This window comes from Salmo salar, chromosome ssa16, assembly GCF_905237065.1.
Source record: "Salmo salar chromosome ssa16, Ssal_v3.1, whole genome shotgun sequence".
Classification (NCBI taxonomy): domain Eukaryota; kingdom Metazoa; phylum Chordata; class Actinopteri; order Salmoniformes; family Salmonidae; genus Salmo; species Salmo salar.
The window spans coordinates 15690275-15713783 of record NC_059457.1 but is presented as its reverse complement, the minus strand read 5'-3'; the positions used below and the strand labels follow the sequence as shown (position 1 = coordinate 15713783).

At 46.4% G+C, this 23509-nt stretch overlaps 1 protein-coding gene across 1 annotated transcript in view; it reads right to left on the bottom strand.

The window, feature by feature from the left end:
* thas (Thromboxane-A synthase) overlaps positions 1–23509 on the bottom strand; it is a 90917-nt gene that overhangs the window by 53543 nt on the left and 13865 nt on the right. The window contains 1 exon segment of the mRNA NM_001165312.1: positions 12754–12847. Within this exon segment, the coding sequence (NP_001158784.1) occupies positions 12754–12847 (94 nt within the window).

Below are 23509 nucleotides of genomic sequence, written 5' to 3'. Positions count from 1 at the left end.
CTGGTCTACCCCCCTCTCCCCTCCGGAGCCCTGGGATGGCTACCGCCCTGGCATTCCTGCAGTCTGGGCCCCCATGGAGGGGTGATGGGTACAGAGCGTTGGGGTGCGCCCGACAGAGTGCCCCTTCATGGTGCTGCCCACTGCACCAGTCCAAACTGTCTCAAACTGTCTCCATTCATCCATCTCTCTCTCCATCTCTCTGTTTCCCTGTTTCTTTACCCCTCTCTTTTCCTCTCCTTCTCCACAGTCCCTCCCTCTCCATCTCTCTCTCCCCCAGTCTTTTTATCACTGCAGAGACCGTCGCATAGCAATACCGGACACACAGTGCTGCCGGTCACCAACAGAGGCATACTTCATCAAGTCCAGGATAGTGTGTGTGTGTGTGTGTCAAGCATGCGCAGGACAGACTCCCCCACAGCTCCTGCCACAGACAACTCTTAATTGAGGATTCATCACTGACGGAACCAATCAATAGGCTGCGGTCTTGACTCGACAACGCAACACATAGCATTTGGAAGTTTGTCCTATCTGAATTCCTCTAACGACTGCTGCAGAATGAAACACAGCAGCAAGGCCTTGGGTTCCATCTGAAACGGTACCCTATTCCCTATATAGTGCACTACTTATGACCATGGCTCTTGTAGGGAATTGGGTGCCATTTCGGACGGATCTTTGGTCGAAGGAGAGATAGACATTCCTCTCTCAATCTATTCACCATGCCCAATAATTACTCTGCCCCACTTTGTAGTTCCATTCAGAGAGTCTGCACCGCAGTGTCCTCTGCTTTAGCCTGACCTTGGGAGTCATGGAGAGATGTTGGCCAGGGAAGAGGCTGGACCATGCCATTAAATCTGTGGGGGTTTAGCTCTCAGAGCTCTCAATCTCTTGTAAGCTAGGCCCGGTAATACCAGCTCTCTTTCGCTGGCTAATGTACTGTTTGGCTGTGTTGTGTTGAGGGGCCAGAGAGGTTGAGGGGATGCCATCTTTACAGGGGGGCACATGGGGGTGGTGGTGGGTGAACCTCTATATCTGTGGTTTGGGTATCAGAAAGGGTCAACCAGCCAGCCAGCAAGCCAGTCAGCCAGCTAGAGATAGAGCTCAACCAGAGCGCTAGGGAGCAGTCAGCCTGCGTGTCACCCTGTCAGCCAGCCAGGGATTGAGCTCAACCAGAGGAGTGTGGGGGTGGGGAGCAGTCACTCTGTGTGTCAGCTAGCGATGGGGGGGGAATGAATACAGTTACATATCGCTATACATATCATTTACCGCTATACATATCATTTATCGCTATACATATAATTTATCGCTACACAGTGAGGGAAAAAAGTATTTCATCCCCTGCTGATTTTGTACATTTGCCCACTGACAAAGACATGATCAGTCTATAATTGTAATGGTAGGTTTATTTGAACAGTGAGAGACAGAATAACAACAAAGAAATCCAGAAAAAAACATGTCAAAAATGTTATAAATTGATTTGCATTTTAATGAGGGAAATAAGTATTTGACCCCCTCTCAATCAGAAAGATTTCTGGCTCCCAGGTGTCTTTTATACAGCTAACGAGCTGAGATTAGGAACACACTCTTAAAGGGAGTGCTCCTAATCTCAGTTTGTTACCTGTATAAAAGACATTGTCCACAGAAGCAATCAATCAACCAGATTCCAAACTCTCCACCATGGCCAAGACCAAAGAGCTCTCCAAGGATGTCAGGGACAAGATTGTAGACCTACACAAGGCTGGAATGGGCTACAAGACCATCGCCAAGCAGCTTGGTGAGAAGGTGACAACAGTTGGTGCGATTATTCGCAAATGGAAGAAACACAAAAGAACTGTCAATCTCCCTCGTCCTGGGGCTCCATGCAAGATCTCACCTCGTGGAGTTGCAATGATCATGAGAACGGTGAGCAGTCAGCACAGAACTACACGGGAGGATCTTGTCAATGATCTCAAGGCAGCTGGGACCATAGTCACCAAGAAAACAATTGGTAACACACTACGCCGTGAAGGACTGAAATCCTGCAGCGCCATGCAAGGTCCCCCTGCTCAAGAAAGCACATATACATGCCCGTCTGAAGTTTGCCAATGAACATCTGAATGATTCAGAGGACAACTGGGTGAAAGTGTTGTGGTCAGATGAGACCAAAATGGAGGTCTTTGACATCAACTCAACTCGCTGTGTTTGGAGGAGGAGGAATGCTGCCTATGACCCCAAGAATACCATCCCCACCGTCAAACATGGAGGTGGAAACATTATGCTTTGGGGGTGTTTTCTGCTAAGGGGACAGGACAACTTCACCGCATCAAAGGGACGATGGACGGGGCCATGTACCGTCAAATCTTGGGTGAGAACCTCCTTCCCTCAGCTAGGGCATTGAAAATGGGTCGTGGATGGGTATTCCAGCATGACAATGACCCAAAACACACAGCCAAGGCAACAAAGGAGTGGCTCAAGAAGAAGCACATGTCACAACTCCTACCGTAGGTAGCTCCCCCTCCTGTTCGGGTGGCGCTCGGCGGTCGTCGTCGCCGGCCTACTAGCTGCCACTTATTCCCTTTTCCCCCTTTTCGTTTATTATGTTCTTCACCCGTTTCAGGTTTACTATTTCCTACAGACCGGGCTCCCTGAACACGAAGGCCGACGCGCTGTCCCGTCTCTATGACACAGAGGACCGGCCCATCAATCCGACTCCCATCATTCCAGCGTCTAGGCTGGTGGCACCGGTGGTATGGGAGGTGGACCCGGACATCGAGCGGGCGTTAAGGGTGGAACCTGCACCTTCACAGTGTCCCACGGGTCGCTTGTACGTGCCGCTTGGTGTTCGGGATCAATTGATTCGGTGGGCCCACACTCTACCCTCTTCGGGTCATCCGGGTGTGGCGAGGACAGTGCGGGGTCTCAGGGGGAAGTACTGGTGGCCCACCTTGGCTAATGAGGTTAGGGTCTACGTCTCTTCCTGTTCGGTATGCGCCCAGAGTAAGGATCCTAGGCACCTTCCGAGAGGGAAGTTACAGCCCCTCTTCCGGCACTACGGGGTGCCGGAGGACATTGTCTCTGATCGAGGGTCCCAGTTCACATCCAGGGTATGGAAGGCGTTTATGGAATGTCTGGGGGTCTCGGTCAGCTTGACCTCCGGTTATCACCCTGAGAGTAATGGGCAAGCGGAGAGGGTGAACCAGGAGGTGGGCAGGTTTCTGCGGTCGTATTGCCAGGACCGGCCAGGGGAGTGGGCTAGGCACATCCCATGGGCAGAGTTGGCCCAGAACTCACTCCGCCACTCCTCTACTAACCTATCACCCTTTCAGTGTGTTTTGGGTTACCAACCGGTCCTGGCACCATGGCACCAGAGTCAGACCGAGGCTCCTGCGGTGGAGGAGTGGGTGCAGCGCTCCAAGGAGACCTGGAGAGCCGTCCAGGAATCCCTGAAACAAGCCAGTGGACGGCAGAAGAGGAGCGCTGACCGCCACCGCAGTGAGGCCCCCGTGTTCATACCGGGGAACAGGGTCTGGCTCTCGACCCGGAACCTGCCCCTCCGCTTGCCCTGCCGGAAGCTGGGGCCGCAGTGTGTAGGGCCCTTCAAAGTCCTGAGGAGGATAAACGAGGTGTGTTATAGGTTACAACTCCCTTCCTATTACCGTATTAACCCCTTGTTTCATGTGTCTCTCCTCAGGCCGGTGGTAGCTGGTCCCCTGCAGGAAGGTGAGGTGCCGGAGGTCCCTCCGCCCCCTCTGGACATCGGGGGGTCCCCGGCGTACACCATACGGGCCATTCTGGACTCGAGACACCGGATGAGGGGCCTGCAGTACCTCGTGGACTGGGAGGGGTACGGCCTGGAGGAGAGGTGCTGTGTACCGGTGGGGGACGTCTTGGACCCATCCCTGTTGAGGGATTTCCATCGCCCCCCCGGATCGCCCTGCGTCTCGCCCTCCGGGTCGCCCTCGAGGCCGGTGTCAGCGCGCTGCGGGAGCCGCGCGTCGGGGGGGGGGCTACTGTCACGACTCCTACCGTAGGTAGCTCCCCCTCCTGTTTGGGTGGTGCTCGGCGGTCGTCGCCGGCCTACTAGCTGCCACTGATTCCCTTTTCCCCCCTTTTGTTTATTGTGTGCACCTGTTTTTGGTTTGAGCTGATTTGCTGGGCTATTTTAGCCAGGAGGCTCGCCTGCTCTGTGTGCGGGATTATTTGTTTGTTGTATTGCTTGTGAATGCACGCTCATTTGTATTTTGAGGTGCGAGTTCGTATTTTGCGCCGACCTGTTCTGTCCCATGTGTTTGGGCACTTTGGTTTTTGTGTGCGCTCTAGTTCGCTGTTGGGGCGGCTTGTGTTTTGCCGTTGAATAAATAACACTACCCTGCATTCTCTGCTTCCTGCTCCTGACTCTGCACCCACTACGCCCAAGTGTTACAGCACATTAAGGTCCTGGAGTGGCCTAGCCAGTCTCCAGACCTTAATCCCATAGAAAATCTGTGGAGGGAGCTGAAGGTTCGAAACCTTAATGACTTGGAGAAGATCTGCAAAGAGGAGTGGGACAAAATCCCTCCTGAGATGTGTGCAAACCTGTTGGCCAACTACAAGAAACATCTGACCTCTGTGATTGCCAACAAGGGTTTTGCCACCAAGTACTAAGTCATGTTTTGCAGAGGGATCCAATACTTATTTCCCTCATTAAAATGCAAATAATTTTATAACATTTTTGACATGTGTTTTTCTGGATTTTTTTGTTGTTATTCTGTCTCTCACTGTTCAAATAAACCTACCATTAAAATTATAGACTGATCATTTCTTTGTCAGTGGGCAAACGTACAAAATCAGCAGGGGATGAAATACTTTTTTCCCTCACTGTACATATCATTTATCGCTATTTGACTCCAGATATGTGTCGAGGCACAGATCTGGGGAAAGGTACCAAAAAATGTCTGCAGCATTGAAGGTCCCCAAGAACACAGTGGCCTCCATCATTCTTAAATGGAAGACGTTTGAAACCACCAAGAATCTTCCTAGAGCTGGGCGCAGGGCCAATCTGAGCAATTGGGTGAGAAGGGCCTTGGTCAGGGAGGTAACCAAAAACCCGATGGTCACTCTGACAGAGCTCTAGAGTTCCTCTGTGGAGATGGGAGAACATTCCAAAAGGACAACCATCTCTGCAGCTACTCCACCAATCAGGCCTTTATGGTAGAGTGGCCTGACGGAAGCCACTCCTCAGTAAAAGGCACATGACAGCCCGCTTGGAGTTTGTCAAAAGGCAACTAAAGACTCTCAGACCGTGAGAAACAAAATTCTCTGGTCTGATGAAACCAAAATTGAACTCTTTGGCCTGAATGCCAAGCGTCACGTCTGGAGGAAACCTGGCAGCATTCCTATGGTGAAGCATGGTGGTGGCAGCATCATGCTGTGAGGATGTTTTTCAGCAGCAGGGACTGGGGAACTAGTCAGGATCAAGGCAAAGAAGAACAGAGCAAAGTACAGAGAGATTCTTGATGAAAACCTGCTCCAGAGTGCTCAGGACCACAAACTAGACTAGGGCAAAGGTTGAACTTCCAACAGGACAACGACCCTAAGCACACAGACAACGCAGGAGTGACTACAGGACAAGTCACTGAATGTCCTTGGGTGGCCTAGCCAGAGCCCAGACTTGAACGATCGAACATCTCTGGAGAGACCTGAAAATAGCTGTGCAGAAACGCTCTCCATCAAACCTGACAGAGCTTGAGAGGATCTGCTGAGAAGAATGGGAGAAACTCCTCAAATAACAAAATGTGGAAAAAGTCAAGGCGTCTGAAAACTTTCCGAATGCACTGTAGCTACAGTGAGGGAAAAAAATATTTGATCCCCTGCTGATTTTGTATGTTTGCCCACTGACAAAGAAATGATCAGTCTTTAATTTTAATGGTAGGTTTATTTGAACAGTGAGAGACAGAATAACAACAAAAACATCCAGGAAAACGCATGTCAAAAATGTTATAAAATGATTTGCATTTTAATGAGGAAATAAGTATTTGACCCCTCTGCAAAACATGACTTAGTACTTGGTGGCAAAACCCTTGTTGGCAATCACAGAGGTCAGACAATTCTTGTAGTTGGCCACCAGGTTTGCACACATCTCAGGAGGGATTTTGTCCCACTCCTCTTTGCAGATCTTCTCCAAGTCATTAAGGTTTCGAGGCTGATGTTTGGCAACTCGAACCTTCAGCTCCCTCCACAGATTTTCTATGGGATTAAGGTCTGGAGACTAGCTAGGCCACTCCAGGACCTTAATGTGCTTCTTCTTGAGCCACTCCTTTGTTTCCTTGGCCGTGTGTTTTGGGTCATTGTCATGCTGGAATACCCATCCACGACCCATTTTCAATGCCCTGGCTGAGGGAAGGAGGTTTTCACCAAAGATTTGACGGTACATGGCCCCGTCCATTGTCCCTTTTACGCGGTGAAGTTGTCCTGTCCCCTTAGCAGAAAAACACCCCCAAAGCATAATGTTTCCACCTCCATGTTTGACGGTGGGGATGTTGTTCTTGGGGTCATAGGCAGCATTCCTCCTCCTCCAAACACGGCGAGTTGAGTTGATGCCAAAGAGCTCCATTTTGGTCTCATCTGACCACAACACTTTCACCCAGTTGTCCTCTGAATCATTCATTGGCAAACTTCAGACGGGCATGTATATGTGCTTTCTTGAGCAGGGGGACCTTGCGGGCGCTGCAGGATTTCAGTCCTTCACGGCGTAGTGTCTTACCAATTGTTTTCTTGGTGACTATGGTCCCAGCTGCCTTGAGATCATTGATAAGATCCTCCCGTGTAGTTCTGTGCTGATTCCTCACCGTTCTCATGATCATTGCAACTCCACGAGGTGAGATCTTGCATGGAGCCCCAGGACGAGGGAGATTGACAGTTCTTTTGTGTTTCTTCCATTTGTGAATAATCGCACCAACTGTTGTCACCTTCTCACCAAGCTGCTTGGCGATGATCTTGTAGCCCATTCCAGCCTTGTGTAGGTCTACAATCTTGTCCCTGACATCCTTGGAGAGCTCTTTGGTCTTGGCCATGGTGGAGAGTTTGGAATCTGATTGATTGATTGCTTCTGTGGACAGGTGTCTTTTATACAGGTAACAAGCTGAGATTAGGAGCACTCCCTTTAAGAGTGTGCGCCTAATCTCAGCTCGTTAGCTGTATAAAAGACACCTGGGAGCCAGAAATCTTTCTGATTGAGAGGGGGTCAAATACTTATTTCCCCATTAAAATGCAAATCATTTTATAACATTTTTGACATGCGTTTTCCTGGATTTTTTTGTTGTTATTCTGTCTCTCACTGTTCAAATAAACCTACCATTAAAATTATAGACTGATCATTTCTTTGTCAGTGGGCAAACGTACAAAATCAGCAGGGGATCAAATACTTTTTTCCCTCACTGTATAGCATTAGCTACTTTTCATCCTATTGCTTGGTCTCCATCTTTTACATTTTAGTCATTTAGCAGATGGTCTTATCCAGAGCGACTTACAGGGGCAATTAAGGTTAAGTGCCTTGCTCAAGGGCACATTGACCGATTTTTCACCTAGTCGGCCCTGGGATTCGAACAAGCGACCTTTCAGTTACTGGCCCAACGCTCTTAAAAACTAGACTTTAAATAGTGAGCCAACAAGTTTTCAGCACTTTTGTTTCCCTGACTAATCAAAACTCATTTTCTCATGCTCTCTATTGTCTCAGACATATAGTGAGCAAAATGTTTGAAACATGAAATCGCAATAAAATCACGTTATCGAACCGCAATACATATAGAATCATGAAAATCACAATACATATCGTATCGGTACCTAAGTATGGTGATAATATGTCTCGTGGCCATTCCCATGTCCCTGGCCATTCCCAGCCCTGATGTCAGCCCGTCTGCCTAGACCATCTCAGACCTCCTCCCATACTCTGGGTTTTATTTTGTTACATTTTTTTATTTAACCTTGATTTAACTAGGAAAGTTAGTTCAAAACAAATTCCTATTTACAATGACGGCCTACCCCGGCCTAACCCGGATGATGCTGGGCCAATTGTACGCCGCCCTATAGGGCTCCTGATCACGGCCGGTAGTGATACAGCCCAGGATCGAACCCGGGTCTGCAGTGACGCCTCTAGCACTGCTGCGCCACTCAGGATCCCACTAAAATGGGTGACAGGTCTGCCACCACTGGAGCTTCTTCTAGGCACTGACTGTGTGGTGGTCAATGGCACTGGTACAGAAGTCAGCGTCATGTTTATTATTGACTGTATGTTTTGTTTATTCCATGTGTAACTCTGTGTTGTTGTATGTGTCGAATTGCTTTGCTTTATCTTGGCCAGGTCGCAGTTGCAAATGAGAACTTGTTCTCAACTAGCCAACCTGGTTAAATAAAGGTGAAATAAATAAATAAATAAATAAATGTTGAAAACCGACTAAATTGGCACATCATATGTGCTGGGTGTGTTGGATACAGGGACGCCATGCCAGTAAAACACACACGTGCATGCGTGCAAATGCATCCACATACCGTATGATCATGCACTTCACACACACACACACACACACACACACACACACACACACACACACACACACACACACACAAATACAAAGACACACACTTTCTCGTTGTTGTGTTTGGCTGTGAGTGTGGCTTTCAGAAGTGGGTCAGATGATTGTACGAGAGCACCACTCCAGAGAGGGCTCTTTGTGTCTCAGCACTCACACACACACACTATGGCAGCAGCAGCATCTCCCCTGCTTCACCTGGGGAGACTGCCCAGCCCCAGACAGACAGTGAAATTATGCAAGGCACTGAAGGCAGCGCTTCATGCATACTTAACCACCTCAGCCCTTAGCCTGCCAGGCTGCCACTGCAGTTAAGCTGAGAAGGACACACTAAGAGTGCTGGCTATTGTGTAAGAGGCTACGGAGCACGAGGTTCTCCTTAGATCAAGCTTTTAAAAGCATATCACTGTATCTCTCAGATATATTCATCGAAGAGAGACCATGCAACAGTCAGTGCCTATTTGAGACACCAGCCTACAGAGCACTCATTCCCATACCTACGTCAATGATGGCAGAATAAGACAAACAGGCAAAGTAGGAAGAAGAGGGATAAAAGAGAGAGCGAGAGGAAGCCAGAGAGAGAAAGTCGTAGCGGCCCTAGAAAAAGCACAGTGAGCTAGTTACAGTGAGTGACAGGCGACCCAGCCCACTCTGCCTGTCTGCCCCGCTAAGGACTATTGACCTCTGAATCTCATCAAGATCTGTCCTGCAGAGAAACATCCAGAAGCCACCACACCATACCATTGGCTATAATCACACATAGCATTTCAAGGAATTGTCTTATAGCTGGAATGGATGTCAAACGGAATGTCAAGCATAAGAGTAACATGCTGACCACACCGCTGCAAAATAAATGTACACATACATGTTATTCAATCACACACTGCTCGCGCACCTCAGCGAGCGTCTGCGTGGACAGGCGCTAAAATAGAAATAGGTTCTATTTGTGATGCTCAACGCGCTGCAAGTCCGGCCTCTCCCATCTCCTCATTGGTTTTTAGGAGCATATACACACATGGGTGATTAAAAGATGAACTGACGTCCACACTCCAGTCGGTTGTAGTAATGCACCGTAAAGTTAGTTGCCAACCGCCATTTAAAGTCCAAAGAAGAAAAAAGAAGCCTGAGGAAGGAGGAGAGATGACGAGAAAGGAATTCGGTTTACCGCTTTTATCTGTGGATTAATTGTCTGAGTAGAGGACCTTGTGCATTTCAGGTAAAATAACAACCCAATGTTTATATCCCAGGACAAATTAGCTAGCAACAGCAAGCTGGCTAGCTAAATTGCCATGAATGTTCGCAGTTTTTCTCAATTGTTTAACACAAATACTGGTACTTGAGACACAATGACCACAACATGTAACTCATGCACCAACCCCCTGAACCAATTCTGCTAAACTACAAGCACAATTCCTGCTTTACACTCAAATTACAGTTCTAAAACACACTTTTTTTCAAAACACTACAAACAATTCTTTGCATTTGGCACAATTTTCATGCAGAAAATATCTTGTTTTCACAATGAACACACTGCCATTCAAATATGCACACTGACTCATCACATGGGCAAACAGCCATCACACAGTTTTACAATTAGCAATCAGAGCTTTAGCATAAAAGGGCAACAGGTGAGCTCTTCTGTTTTGGAGCAGTGGATGCCAACATTGGAAACAGAGGCAGAGCCAGAGGAGTGAGAGTAAGAGGAGGACGGGGAGGACAAGGACGAGGACGAGGACGAGGATGGCCAAGGACCGTAATCTCTGATGAGATCCGAGCCACTTTGGTTGATCATGTGGTCAACCATGGTCTAACAATGAGGGAGGCTGGGCAAAGAGTACAGCCAAATTTGAGCAGGTACACTGTATCATCCATCATCCGGACATTCTGAAATGAGAATAGGTAAGAAATCTACTCTCACTAGAAAATTGCAGTACTGCATATCAATACAGTACTCAATGAGTACAGTATTGCCTGTGAACTGTTCTGTAGGACTGTAAAAATAAAGTATGTTTCAAGTATTTGGGAAATGTATTCCTACTTTGTATTTACAGTATTTTACTATTTGTTTGGCAGAACTGAAAGATTACCAACACAAGGTGGTCGGGAACGTGTTCTGTCTCCTGAACAGGAAACTGAAATCATGAACATGGTCCTAGAAAATAACGCCATAACATTACGGCAAATACAAAGAAAAATAATAGAAAACAATGAGATATTTCAAAATATTGATAGGGTAAGCTTATCAACACTGGACCGTGTCTTGCGCAGAAATAATCTCAGGATGAAGCAGGTCTACAGGGTGCCATTTGAACGCAATTCAGAAAGAGTCAAAGAATTGCGATATAACTATGTGCAAGTATACAATATATATACAATCCCACAATTGATGCATACTCTCAACACTGTATAAATGATACATATTTCTGTATTGTAATCATAATGATTGTGCTTCACAATAGTGACCACTCCATGTCTATTTCTGATATTGTCATGTGTGTTTCAGAGAGTCCTTGAGCTAGAGGTGGCTGCAGTGGAGCACCAGTTCATCTTCATTGATGAGGTTGGATTCAACCTCACAAAAAGACGAAAGAGGGGAAGGAATATCATCGGCCAGCGTGCCATTGTTCAAGTCCCTGGCCAGCGCGGAGGGAACATCACAATGTGTGCAGCGATTACCCACCACGGCGTCATCCATCACCATGCTACCCTTGGCCCCTACAACACCGCCCATCTGATCACATTCCTGGACACCCTACACAACACACTCATTCCACCAGATCAGGTAGATGGCCCAGAGCAGCTCAGGTACGTTGTCATTTGGGACAATGTAAGTTTCCACAGGGCTGCTCTGGTTCGTAACTGGTTCACTGCCCACCCACGCTCTTTAGTTGTTTATCTCCCTCCATATTCTCCATTCCTACATCCTATTGAGGAATTGTTTTCTGCCTGGAGATGGAAAGTGTATGACCGAAATCCACAAACGCGTATACCTCTTCTCCAAGCTATGGAAGACGCATGTGGAGATATAGCAGCTGATGCTTTTCATGGCTGGAATCGCCATGCTAGACGATATTTCCCCCGCTGCTTGGCCAGGGAAAACATGGCTTGTGATGTGGATGAGGTGCTGTGGCCAGACCGCAACAGATGAGAGGATGCAGCATAGTTTACTTTTTTATTTTTAAATTTTTTTACTGTAACTGTATACATTAAATTATTCTGTTTTGTATGTAGACCACTGTATGTGCAACTTTGTGTTGGTTGGGAATGGGATGTACACTGTGTACATTTGTTTTGTGGGAAAAATAAAATATATTTGTTACCGTGTGTTTGTGTGTTCTGAGTATAAAAACAAATATTCTCAAATATTTTACAACACACTTATGTATGTACTGTCTGTAGTAATGGCAACGCTGAACCAAAAAAAGGCCTAAGTCATTATGATGAATGGAGAAGAAGTGTTTTCCATTCATCACAGTGTTTTACATTGAGCACATCAGTGTTCAACTGGTTCTTATAAATGTCTATTCATATGATGGTTTGTGTGTGTCATTTGAAAACAAAATACCATTTTGATAAGAAATAACATTGTTTTGAATGTAAAGTTTCATTTTGCTGGAGAATTGAGGGGTTTTGCCCATTGGGTGTGTGTTTTTTGGTTTGTGTGTAGAGTTCTGAGAATGAGGCATGCTTTCAGAAAATGTGTAAACAATCGAGAAAAACTGTAAATCAGTGATATTTAACCCTCCCTCCCACTCACTTTTTTTTTTACATTATATATTCATCATAACAGTAATGCAATTACCAATAAGGGTAATGTATTTGGGAATCACATGGTATTAAAAGTCTTTAATTAACTTGTTAGTCGTTTATAATGAACAAATCTAATGAAGTGCAGCTAGATGTTGGAAGCCTGATTTCTCTCACCTTCAGGGGTGGTGTGTGCGGATGTCTGCGTGGGAGTGTGTGTCTGTGAGTGTGTGTCTGTGAGTGTGCGTGTCTGTGCGTGTGTGCGCGTGGGGGTTAAGTGATTTACCCCCAAAAAAGACAGGCAATACCCAATCATTGCCTTGGTCAAAGGGAAGCAAAACTCTGCACTGAACTCTGTATTAAACATTTAAATATCACAATAGTTAGAAGGGCAAATATGCATAAATGAAGTTGTTTCTTTGAGTGAGAGTGTATACGTCTTCCATAGCAGTCGGTATCTTACCTGACGAAATAGAAACATGTTCCCAAAGAACGGGGACGGTTTGGGGTGCCTGATTCCACATCGAGCCAGGGCTGAATAGGGGAATGTAGCATACCTAGAGAGAGAGAGAGAGAGAGGAGAGAGAGAGAGAGAGGGAGAGACAGAAGGGAAAGGAGAAAGAGAGAGGAGAGATTAGAAAGAAAGAGAGAGAGAGAGAAGAGAGAAAGGAGAGAGACAGAGAGAGAGAAAGAGAGAGAGAGAGGAGAGAGAGGGAGAGACAGAAGGGAAAGGAGATAGAGAGAGAGGAGAGATTAGAAAGAAAGAGAGAGAGGAGAGATTAGAAAGAAAGAGAGAGAGAGAGAGAGAAGAGAGAAAGGAGAGAGAGACAGAGAGAGAAAGAGAGAAGGGAGAGAGAGAGAGAGAGAGGAGACAAAATAAATAGAGAAACAGAGACAGAAAGAGAGACAAAGAGAGTCGGAGTGTGAGCTGGTAACGTGTAAAAGGGAACGGGGGATAAGGTAGTAATGCTACAGAGATTACCGCGTCTAATGTGGCAGATATGCTGCCTAAGCAGCGCCTCACACAAACACACAACATTATTACACTGGAAGGATTTATTTGTTTGGGGGAAATGTAAAAAATTCCAGACTTTGACTCCTAAAACAGAACAGCAAAATGGAACAGCATGCATTATTCATCACAGGAGCTGCTGCCGTTTTCTGCTGACATGCAAGTCCTTGGAATGTGGAAGGGGCCTTTTGTACAGGACTTTGAGGAGCATTATGGGATACGACAGCTGGGACGTTCTTTAGTCATGTAATATGCCGTCTGCTCTAAACGTGGTGGATTCTGTAGAGTGTGTGCGTGTGTGTGTGTATTTGAGTATCCTGGCCAATGAAAGGGCAATTAAATGATGGCTGCCTCATTGTTTGCTGCTACAGTCACGGACTACGGGGCTAAGAGACAGGAAATTGTGATTACAGTCAGAAAATAAAGCTGTACACACAAACACTCCCACACGGGCAGGGAGGGAGATGTGACAGACAGGCAGGCTTATGGATCAGGGCAAACAACTCTGACTGGATTGAGGAAGTCACATTTCCACGTCGTACATAAACAAGCAACACAAAAAGGCCGCAAGACAGAGCAGCCAACACAGGACGGATTCACACATACGCTCACAGGCACGCAAGTGCACGCACGCACTCACGTACACCAAGACCTCTGATGCTGAATGCGCGCACACCCACACCCCCCAAGACCTCTTATATTAAAAACCTAAATAGATTTGAACATCCACTTCATCTCCCACTAAGCCCCTGAAGGAGGCCCATTACCATATTAGTGAAACTGAAACTAGATGAAACGCTGGATAAGAAATCTCATCACACCGACTCATTTTAAAACACCTTCGCAATTATAAGGACGCGCGTCACACAGCCGTGACAGACAGACATCCCTCTCAATGTACATCAGAAGAGGAACTCACGGCACATAGTAACTGCTTTGGAATTCCGTGGCGTTTTACTCCTTCAAGTCCCATACTCCCCATGTTCTAGCCTACATCCCTGATTGACACAGTTGTTAATGTCCTATGTGACGGAGTGATGCAGACTGGGTGAGGTATTGTGTTTTGTTTCCACTGTTGCTGTGGCAATGTGGGAGTTTATAACGGCTGGTGGCATGGCCTCATTTACGGAGAGACAGGGGTAGTGGTGTTGTCATCAGCAGCAGGCACTTGTCACTCTGTCAGGCTCTACACGTTGACTACAGACAACAAACATATTTAACTGTGGGAGTTGCTGTAGAGGCCATGAAGAAGACCATGAAGAAGGCCATGAAGAAGACCATGAAGAGGCCATGAAGAGACCATGAAGAAGGCCATGAAGAAGACCATGAAGAGGCCATGAAGAGACCATGAAGAAGGCCATGAGGCCATGAAGAGACCATGAAGAAGGCCATGAGGCCATGAAGAGGCCATGAAGAGACCATGAAGAGGCCATGAAGAAGGCCATGCCATGAAGAAGGCCATGAAGAGGCCATGAAGAGGCCATGAGTCCATGAAGAGGCCATGAAGAGGCAAGAGGCCATGAAGAAGGCCATGAAGAGGCCATGAGACCATGAAGAAGGCCATGAAGAAGGCCATGAAGAGGCCATGAGACCATGAAGAAGGCCATGAAGAAGGCCATGAAGAGGCCATGAAGAGGCCATGAAGAAGGCCATGAGGCCATGAAGAGGCCATGAAGAGGCCATGAAGAAGGCCATGAAGAGGCCATGAAGAGGCCATGAAGAAGGCCATGCCATGAAGAGGCCATGAAGAGGCCATGAAGAGGCCTTGAGACCATGAAGAGGCCAGGAAGAGGCCATGAAGAGGCCATGAAGAAGGCCATGAAGAGACCATGAAGAGACCATGAAGAAGGCCATGAAGGCCATGAAGAATAATCAGTCAATAAACACACAAATTCTCCTTTACTGACTGACTTGTGATCTAATAAGATATGGTGAGTGCTAAGCCCAGGGAAGTGATCCAGCTGAAGCTGGGCATTACCGCACACACACACACACACACACACACACACACACACACACACACACACACACACACACACACACACACACACACACACACACACACACACACACACACACACACACACACACACACACACACACACACACACACACAGGTGCTCCTGAGCAAAGCTTTAGTGTTCCTACAACACCACGGCAGTAAAATGAAGGCTGGAGCATAGCTGTAATATTATTGACAAACTGTATAGCCTAGAAACCAACAAACTATACCGTTGCTTCATTGAATTATGAGGAAAAGGGAAATAGACTGAAACGTACTATGCTACAGCACATGTTCAGGTTAACCAGGCTAGGCTGTGATGTCCTGTGCTACAAAGAGATGTGCTCAGTTTTCGACTAGCTCTCACTTCAGCATTAGACATTCATCCATGTTGTTCAAACGTCACATTTCGAAATTGTTGCAAACGTCAAATTTGAGGTTAAGTTTAGGCATTAACTCAAAAATCTTAAGGTTAGGCATTAACTCCGAATGGTTCAGGTAAGGGTTAAGGTTTTGGATAGGCTTAAAACAAAAATATCAAAAACAACTTTCTCTGGCTGGATTCAAACTTGTTACCTTTGGAATCTGAGGCAGATGCTTACGCCTCATATGTTCCCTTCAAATTTTCCGGGGCACTGAGCAAATTTCAGGTCTGCTGAGCGCAAATTTAAACATTGTGAAAATTTTGTGCAACTTCCAGCGCGCATTTACTGTGAACACTGAGGCTATACCCGGTTTTAACAGTGGCCAAGTAGGCTACTGCGGGTATTTATTCATAATGTAGGCCTACCAGAATGGCCTACCATCAAAAACAATGGAGAAAATGCATCCCATAACATTTTAACAGGGAAATAGTTGTTTTATCATTCAGCCTACAGTAACAGCAGCCAATGTGTGATGTTCAATGTAGGTCTATAATCCATGAGACTTGAAAAAACCTGCAGGGCTTGACATTAACTTGTTTCACCACTTGTCCTTCAGACAAGGAGATGACTGAAAATGTTGTGTTATTTGATTCAAGAAACCACTATACAAAATACAATTTATTATTATTCCCATACCATTATTTCAGCACAGCCGAGAGCTGCCCAGTCACACGAGCGTACCAGACGAGCTAAATAACTTCTATGATCGCTTCGAGGCAAGTAACACTGAAACATGCATGAGAGCACCAACTGTGTGATCACACTCTCCGCAGCCGATGTGAGTAAGACATTTAAACAGGTCAACATTCACAAGGCTGCTGGGCCAGACGGATTACCAGGACGTGTACTCCAAGCATACGCTGACCAACTGGCAAGTGTCTTCACTGACATTTTCAACCTCTCCCTGTCTGAGTCTGTAATACCAACATGTTTCAAGCAGACCACCATAGTCCCTGTGCCCAAGAACACTTCATGGCCTCTTCATGGCCTCTTCATGGCCTTCTTCATGGCCTTCTTCATGGTCTCATGGCCTCTTCATGGCCTTCTTCATGGCCTCTTCATGGCCTCTTCATGGCCTCTTCATGGCCTCTTCATGGCCTTCTTCATGGCCTTCTTCATGGCATGGCCTTCTTCACCGACCCGTAGCACTCACGTCTGTAGCCATGAAATGCTTTGAAAGGCTGGTCATGGCTCACATCAACACCATTATCCCAGAAACCCTAGACCCACTACAATTTGCATACCGTACCAACAGATCCACAGATGATGTAATCTTTATTGCACTCCACACTACCCTTTCCCACTTGGACAAAAGGAACACCTACAGTGGCTTGCGAAAGTATTCACCCCCTTGGTATTTTTCCTATTTTGTTGCCTTACAACCTGGAATTAAAATTGATTTTTGGGGGGTTTGTATCATTTGACTTACACAACATGCCTACCACATTGAAGATGCAAAATATTTTTTATTGTGAAACAAACAAGAAATAAAACAAAAAAACAGAAAACTTGAGCGTGCATAACTATTCACCCCCCCAAAGTCAATACTTTGTCGAGACACCTTTTGCAGCAATTACAGCTGCAAGTGTCTTGGGGTATGTCTCTATAAGCTTGGCACATCTAGCCACTGGGATTTTTGCCCATTCTTCAAAGCAAAACTGCTCCAGCTCCATCAAGTTGGATGGGTTCTGCTGGTGTACAGCAATCTTTAAGTCATACCACAGATTCTCAATTGGATTGAGGTCTGGGCTTTGACTAGGCTATTCCAAGACATTTAAATGTTTCCCCTTAAACCACTCGAGTGTTGCTTTAGCAGTATTCTTAGGGTCATTGTCCTGCTGGAAGGTGAACCTCCGTCCCAGTCTCAAATCTCTGGAAGACTGAAACAGGTTTCCCTCAATAATTTCACTGTATTTAGCATCATCCATCATTCCTTCAATTCTGACCAGTTTCCCAGTCCCTCCCGATGAAAAACATCCCCACGGCATGATGCTGCCACCACCATGTTTCCCAGTGGGGATGGTGTCTCGGGGTGATGCAAGGTGTTAGGTTTGCACCAGACATAGTGTTTTCCTTGATGGCCAAAAATCTAAATTTTAGTCTCATCTGACCAGAGTACCTTCTTCCATATGTTTGGGGAGTCTCCCACATGCCTTATTGGCGAACACCAAATGTGTTTTTTCTTTAAGCAATGGCTTTTTTCTGTCCACTCTTCCGTAAAGCCCAGCTCTGTGGAGTGTACGGCTTAAAGTTGTCCTATGGACAGATACTCCAATCTCAGCAGTGGAGCTTTGCAGCTCCTTCAGGGTTATCGTTGGTCTCTTTGTTGCCTCTCTGATTAATGCCCTCCTTGCCTGGTCTGTGAGTTTTAGTGGGAGGCCCCCTCTTGGCAGGTTTGTTGTGGTGCCATATACTTTCAATTTTTTTATAAGGGATTTAATGGTGCTCCGTTGGATGTTCAAAGTTTCAGATATTTTTTTATAACCCAACCCTGACTGTACTTCTCCACAACTTTGCCCCTGACCTGTTTGGAGAGCTCCTTGGTCTTCATGGTGCCACTTGCTTGGTGGTGCCCCTTGCTTAGTGGTATTGCAGACCCTGGGGCCTTTCAGAACAAGTGTATAGATACTGAGATCATGTGACAGATCATGTGACACTTAAATAAAGTCCACCTGTGTGCAATCTAACTAATTATGTGACTTCTGAGGGTAATTGGTTGCACCAGATCTTATTTAGGGGCTTCATAGCAAAGGGGGTGAATACATATGCACGCACCACTTTTCCATTTTTTATTGTTTAGAATTCTTTGAAACAAGTTATTTTTTTCATTTCACTTCACCAATTTGGACTATTATGTGTATGTCCGTTACATGAAATCCAAATAAAAATCTATTTAAATTACAGGTTGTAATGCAATAAAATAGGAAAAACACCAAGGGGGATGAATACTTTTGCAAGGCTGACTACAGCTCTGCGTTCAACACCATAGTGCCCTCAAAGCTCATCACTAAGCTAAGGACCCTGGGACTAAACAGCTCCCTCTGCAACTGGATTCTAGACTTCCTGACGGGCCGCCCCCAGGTGGTAAGGGTAGGTAACAACACATCCGCCACGCTGATCCTCAACACGGGGGCCCCTCAGGGGTGTGTGCTCAGTCGCCTCCTGTACTCCCTCTTCACTCATGACTGCACGGCCAGGCACAACTCCAACACCATCATTAAGTTTGCTGATGACATAACAGTGGTAGGCCTGATCACCGACAACGATGAGACAGCCTATAGGGATGAGGTCAGAGACCTGACCATGTGGTGCAAGAACAACAACCTCTCCCTCAACGTGATCAAGACAAAGGAGATGATTGTGGACTATGGGAAAAAGAGGACCGAGCACACCCCCATTCTCATCAACGAGGCTGTAGTGGAGCAGGTTAAGAGCTTCAAGTTCCTTGGCGTCCACATCAACAACAAACTAACATGGTCCAAGCACAACAAGACAGTCGTGAAGAGGGCACGACAAAACCTATTCCCCCTCAGGAGACTGAAAAGATTTGGCATGGGTCCTCAGATCCTCAAAAGATTTTACAGCTGCACCATCGAGAGCATCCTGACGGATTGCATCACTGCCTGGTATGGCAACTGCTCGGCCTTTGACTGCAAGGCACTTCAGAGGGCAGTGCGTTTGGCCCAGTACATCACCAGGGCCAAGCTTCCTGCCATGCAGGACCTCTATACCAGGCGGTGTCAGAGGAAGGCCCTAAAGGCCCTCGTCAAAGACTACATCCACCCTAGTCATAGATTGTTCTCTCTGCTACCGCACGGCAAGCGGTACCAGAGCGCCAAGTCTAGGTCCAAGAGGCTTCTAAACAACTTCTACCCCAAGCCATAAGACTGCTGAACAGCTAATCAAATGCTCCCCCCCACCCCACCCCCACCCACCTACTACACTGCTGCTACTCTCTGTTATTATCTATGCATAGCCACTTTGACAACCCTACCTGCATGTACATAATTATCTTAAATACCTCGACACCGGTGCCCCCACACATTGACACACTGACTCTGTACCGGTACCCCCTGTATGTATGTATATTGTTATTTATTGCAGCTCTTTAATTATTTGTTTTTCTTATCTCTTACCTTTTTTTAACTTTTAATTTTGGGGGTATTTTCTTAAAACTGTATCGTTGGTTAAGGGATTGTAAGTAAGCATTTCACTGTAAGGTCTACACCTGTTGTATTCAGCACATGTGACAAATACAATTTGATTTGATTTGATCAGACAAATTATGCTACACTTACTTAGCTTATTCAAGACCATCTCAAAATACAACACTGCCCCTTTAAGACAAAAAAAGCTCTACTTGACTCGCTTTTCAAAGATGGCTAGAAATACACACGTTTTGTGCTCTTGCTGGAAGCAACCATTCCCCCATTGTTGACTACAAATTAGCTATAACTGGGCTAATACTAACTGGCAAAGCATATGAACAAATATGCACAGGTGGCTACATGCAGCTCTCGCTTTGATTTCAAAACAAACGCATCTACTCGCGACCACTCATGCTGTTCAAAGTGAATGGCACAGATCTATATATATATGGCAATGGCTATTTGCATATAGTCCGACTGCAGCTCTGATTGTTTTAATGGCGCACCGGTCTGTGTAGAGTATGGGCCTGAGTTGTGCCTGCCAATGCAATTGAATCCTACTCCAATGCGATCTGCCTTGCACAGTTAGTTTTGCATACTAAGTCTTGCATAGTTTTGTTTTGTTTCGGTATGTTACATTGAAAGTGGCTAATATTGTGTTGATTCGATCACAATTCCCACAGTAAGGGGAAACATTGATAGTGGTAACTAATGGGGAGAACTCTAGAAAGTTGAGTGAAGTTCAATCACATGCTTCTCTGCGCTGGATGATATTTCTTCTGCGCGGCAGTCCAAGGGGGGCTGCGCGCACGCGCAGCTTAGAAGTAACATTGCTTACGCCCGTCCAAAACACCTTAGCAAAAAACTAAACCTACCTGAAGGTAACAGCGCTCACTATTGCCCCTAGTGGCCGGTTTCCACATTATCTCCCGACGTCCTCAGACATGGATGGACGTCGAATACTGACTTGTATCACGGGTGACCTGGCTGACAGTGTTATGTTGCAGTCACACACAGCTTGTGTGTGTGAAAGAGGGGGGTCAGGCAGGAGAGGTAAAGAGGGACAGTGGGTGAAAAACAAAAGCACTCTAGGGGGGTCTGCCAATAACAGAGGGCACCTTCATGACAGCTCTGAGCCTGCAGCAATAATTCAATAGCACACAAAAATGTTATGCGAACACGTGGTAAGACAGAGTTTTAGTGCATGACTGACTCGGAGCGCTCCATGTGATGGACTGGGTGTGAGGGAGCCACAGACACACTGGGTTGTCTCAGCCAGCTGTGAGCACAAACTGCTGAAGCCGTAGCTCACCGATCATCTCCCCAGTCCGACCCACGTCAGAGCGGAGCAGCTTCACCTGGAAACCAGCTTTATCTCAAGGAACATCCAATGACGCACTCCGAGACACTGACAAAAGACAGGACTCACTCCTCCAGAGTTAAAAAAAGAAAATGTTGCGTATAAAAAAAAAGGCAATAAAGAGCGGATGGTGAATTTTTCGTACTCAGAGAGTCTCAGGCTCTGGTGTTTAGGGTTGTGAGTCCTCCTTGAGATGAACAAAAGACAGATTTATAGAGTTGTCTCCCACTCACACACATACACACATTGCACACACACAGGCACACAGGCACACAGGCACACGGGACGGGTCATTTGGTGGTCAGGGGATTGGAGTCTCATTTAGATTGAAGGATTACAGCTGGCAAGGCTGTTTTATCTGTCTGCCACTGAAATTAGAGGTGTCAGAGAATAGGACGACACACCTCCTTCAAACAACCCCACAGATCTGGCAATGTGAGATTTGGCCAATCAGAGGGTGAGGACAGGGGGTGCTCCCAGAGCATCATGGGTAAACCATGGCGTTGCATCAAACAGAAGAAAACAGACTGCAACCAGGAGGGACTACCTGGACTTGTCTAATAAATAAAACATTGATTTTCATTTTCCGTAGCAAAACATTTTCCGTTGCTTGCCATAATGAACACAACCCAGCTCCCCATTGGTTCTTGTAGTTGTCATGTGTTTACCATCAGAGCCTCCCTCGTACAGAAGGCAATTTTTATTGTGCTATTATTATGTTCTCCTCACCATGCATGTCGCGATGCTGTTTCTCTTCATGAATAACCCAGTATGATTCTCAGCAGTTGCTGTGTGTGTGTGTGTGTGTGTGTGTGTGTGTGTGTGTGTGTGTGTGTGTGTGTGTGTGTGTGTGTGTGTGTGTGTGTGTGTGTGTGCATGCATAGGTGCGAAGCCAAAGAGTGCCATTGAGCCTACATGCAATCAGAGACACCTCAGAGGCATCCATCATTAGCGACAAACACAATCAGTCCTCTCTGGCTGCATCTGACAATACAACCACCCACACACACACCTCCTTTAGAGTAAAGGCACATGGAAACACACACACACACACACACACACACACACACACACACACACACACACACACACACACACACACACACACACACACACACACACACACACACACACACACCCACACCAAACTCGAAACCCAAGCAGTGTACAAAAAGTGGTAACAGAAGAAATCATACACACACCTCCTGGAAAATATTGTTGGTATCAAACAGTGGTTTCAGGCATGTCTGTAAATCAACAGGAGAGGAGCAGAGCTGTTGTAATTGCTTTACAATGCCTTCGATGCCCCTTTTGGATTATCCATGGCATAGCTTATTGCTTTTTTCATTGTTAAGTGCCTCATAAAATCGGCATTAATATGTGCCCATTGATTTGTGCATGGCTGGATAATCTCTCCAGACACTAGCCCCCATTTGAAAATGCAAGCACACAAACATGAAGGCACACCCACTCAACCAGAGGGAAGTGTGCAGCATCAGTAACATGGAGATCTGTCAGCCTGAGCCCTCGCTTTCCCACTGGAGACTCACAGGGAAATTAATGGATGGGTCCAGATGGGTCGATTGGAGGAGGATGGAGGGAGGGCTGAGTCCCCCATAATGCTGTGTGCTGGCTGAAACGGTAGGACCATGGAAGTAGGTGCTTTGTGCTGGCGGGGAGCCGTGTGTGAAAGAAAACGCCTTTGTATGTGTTGTGTGGTTGTGTGTCTGTGTCTGTGTCCCAGGGCCTGGCTGGCTGTCACAGTGCATTGGAGAGTTCAGTCCTCTCTGGAGCGCTCCTCTGATTGTTTAACTGTGGAGCTGCAATGCCTGCATACCAGCATACAGCCAGAACACAACAACCAGAGACCAGGGGGATGGGAAAAAGTATTCCGTCCTCTCTCCTCCCTTCTCTCTCCTCTCTCCTCTGTGACCCGGAAACCGATAAGTGGTCGAGTGTCAATTTGTTAGTAGAAGAGGGTCCTCCCCTCGATAGCCTCCTTTTGGTGAGGAAGCACAAGTGTATCGTGCCGCCGAAGAGTATCGATGTCCCTTTGAATCAGCTGTTGCTTTATCAGAGGAGAAAACAAAGCACACGTTTAAAAACAATTTGCTACTTATTGTTTTATCTATAAAATGTCTCACACAACTGACTTAATTTTGGGTTTTTTCACTTTCCACATTCATATACCCAGGCCTTGTCTAGCTCAACTTATATATCTCCCTGCCGTGAATATTAATTGTTCCTGTCTGAACACGGCTTATCTCCATAC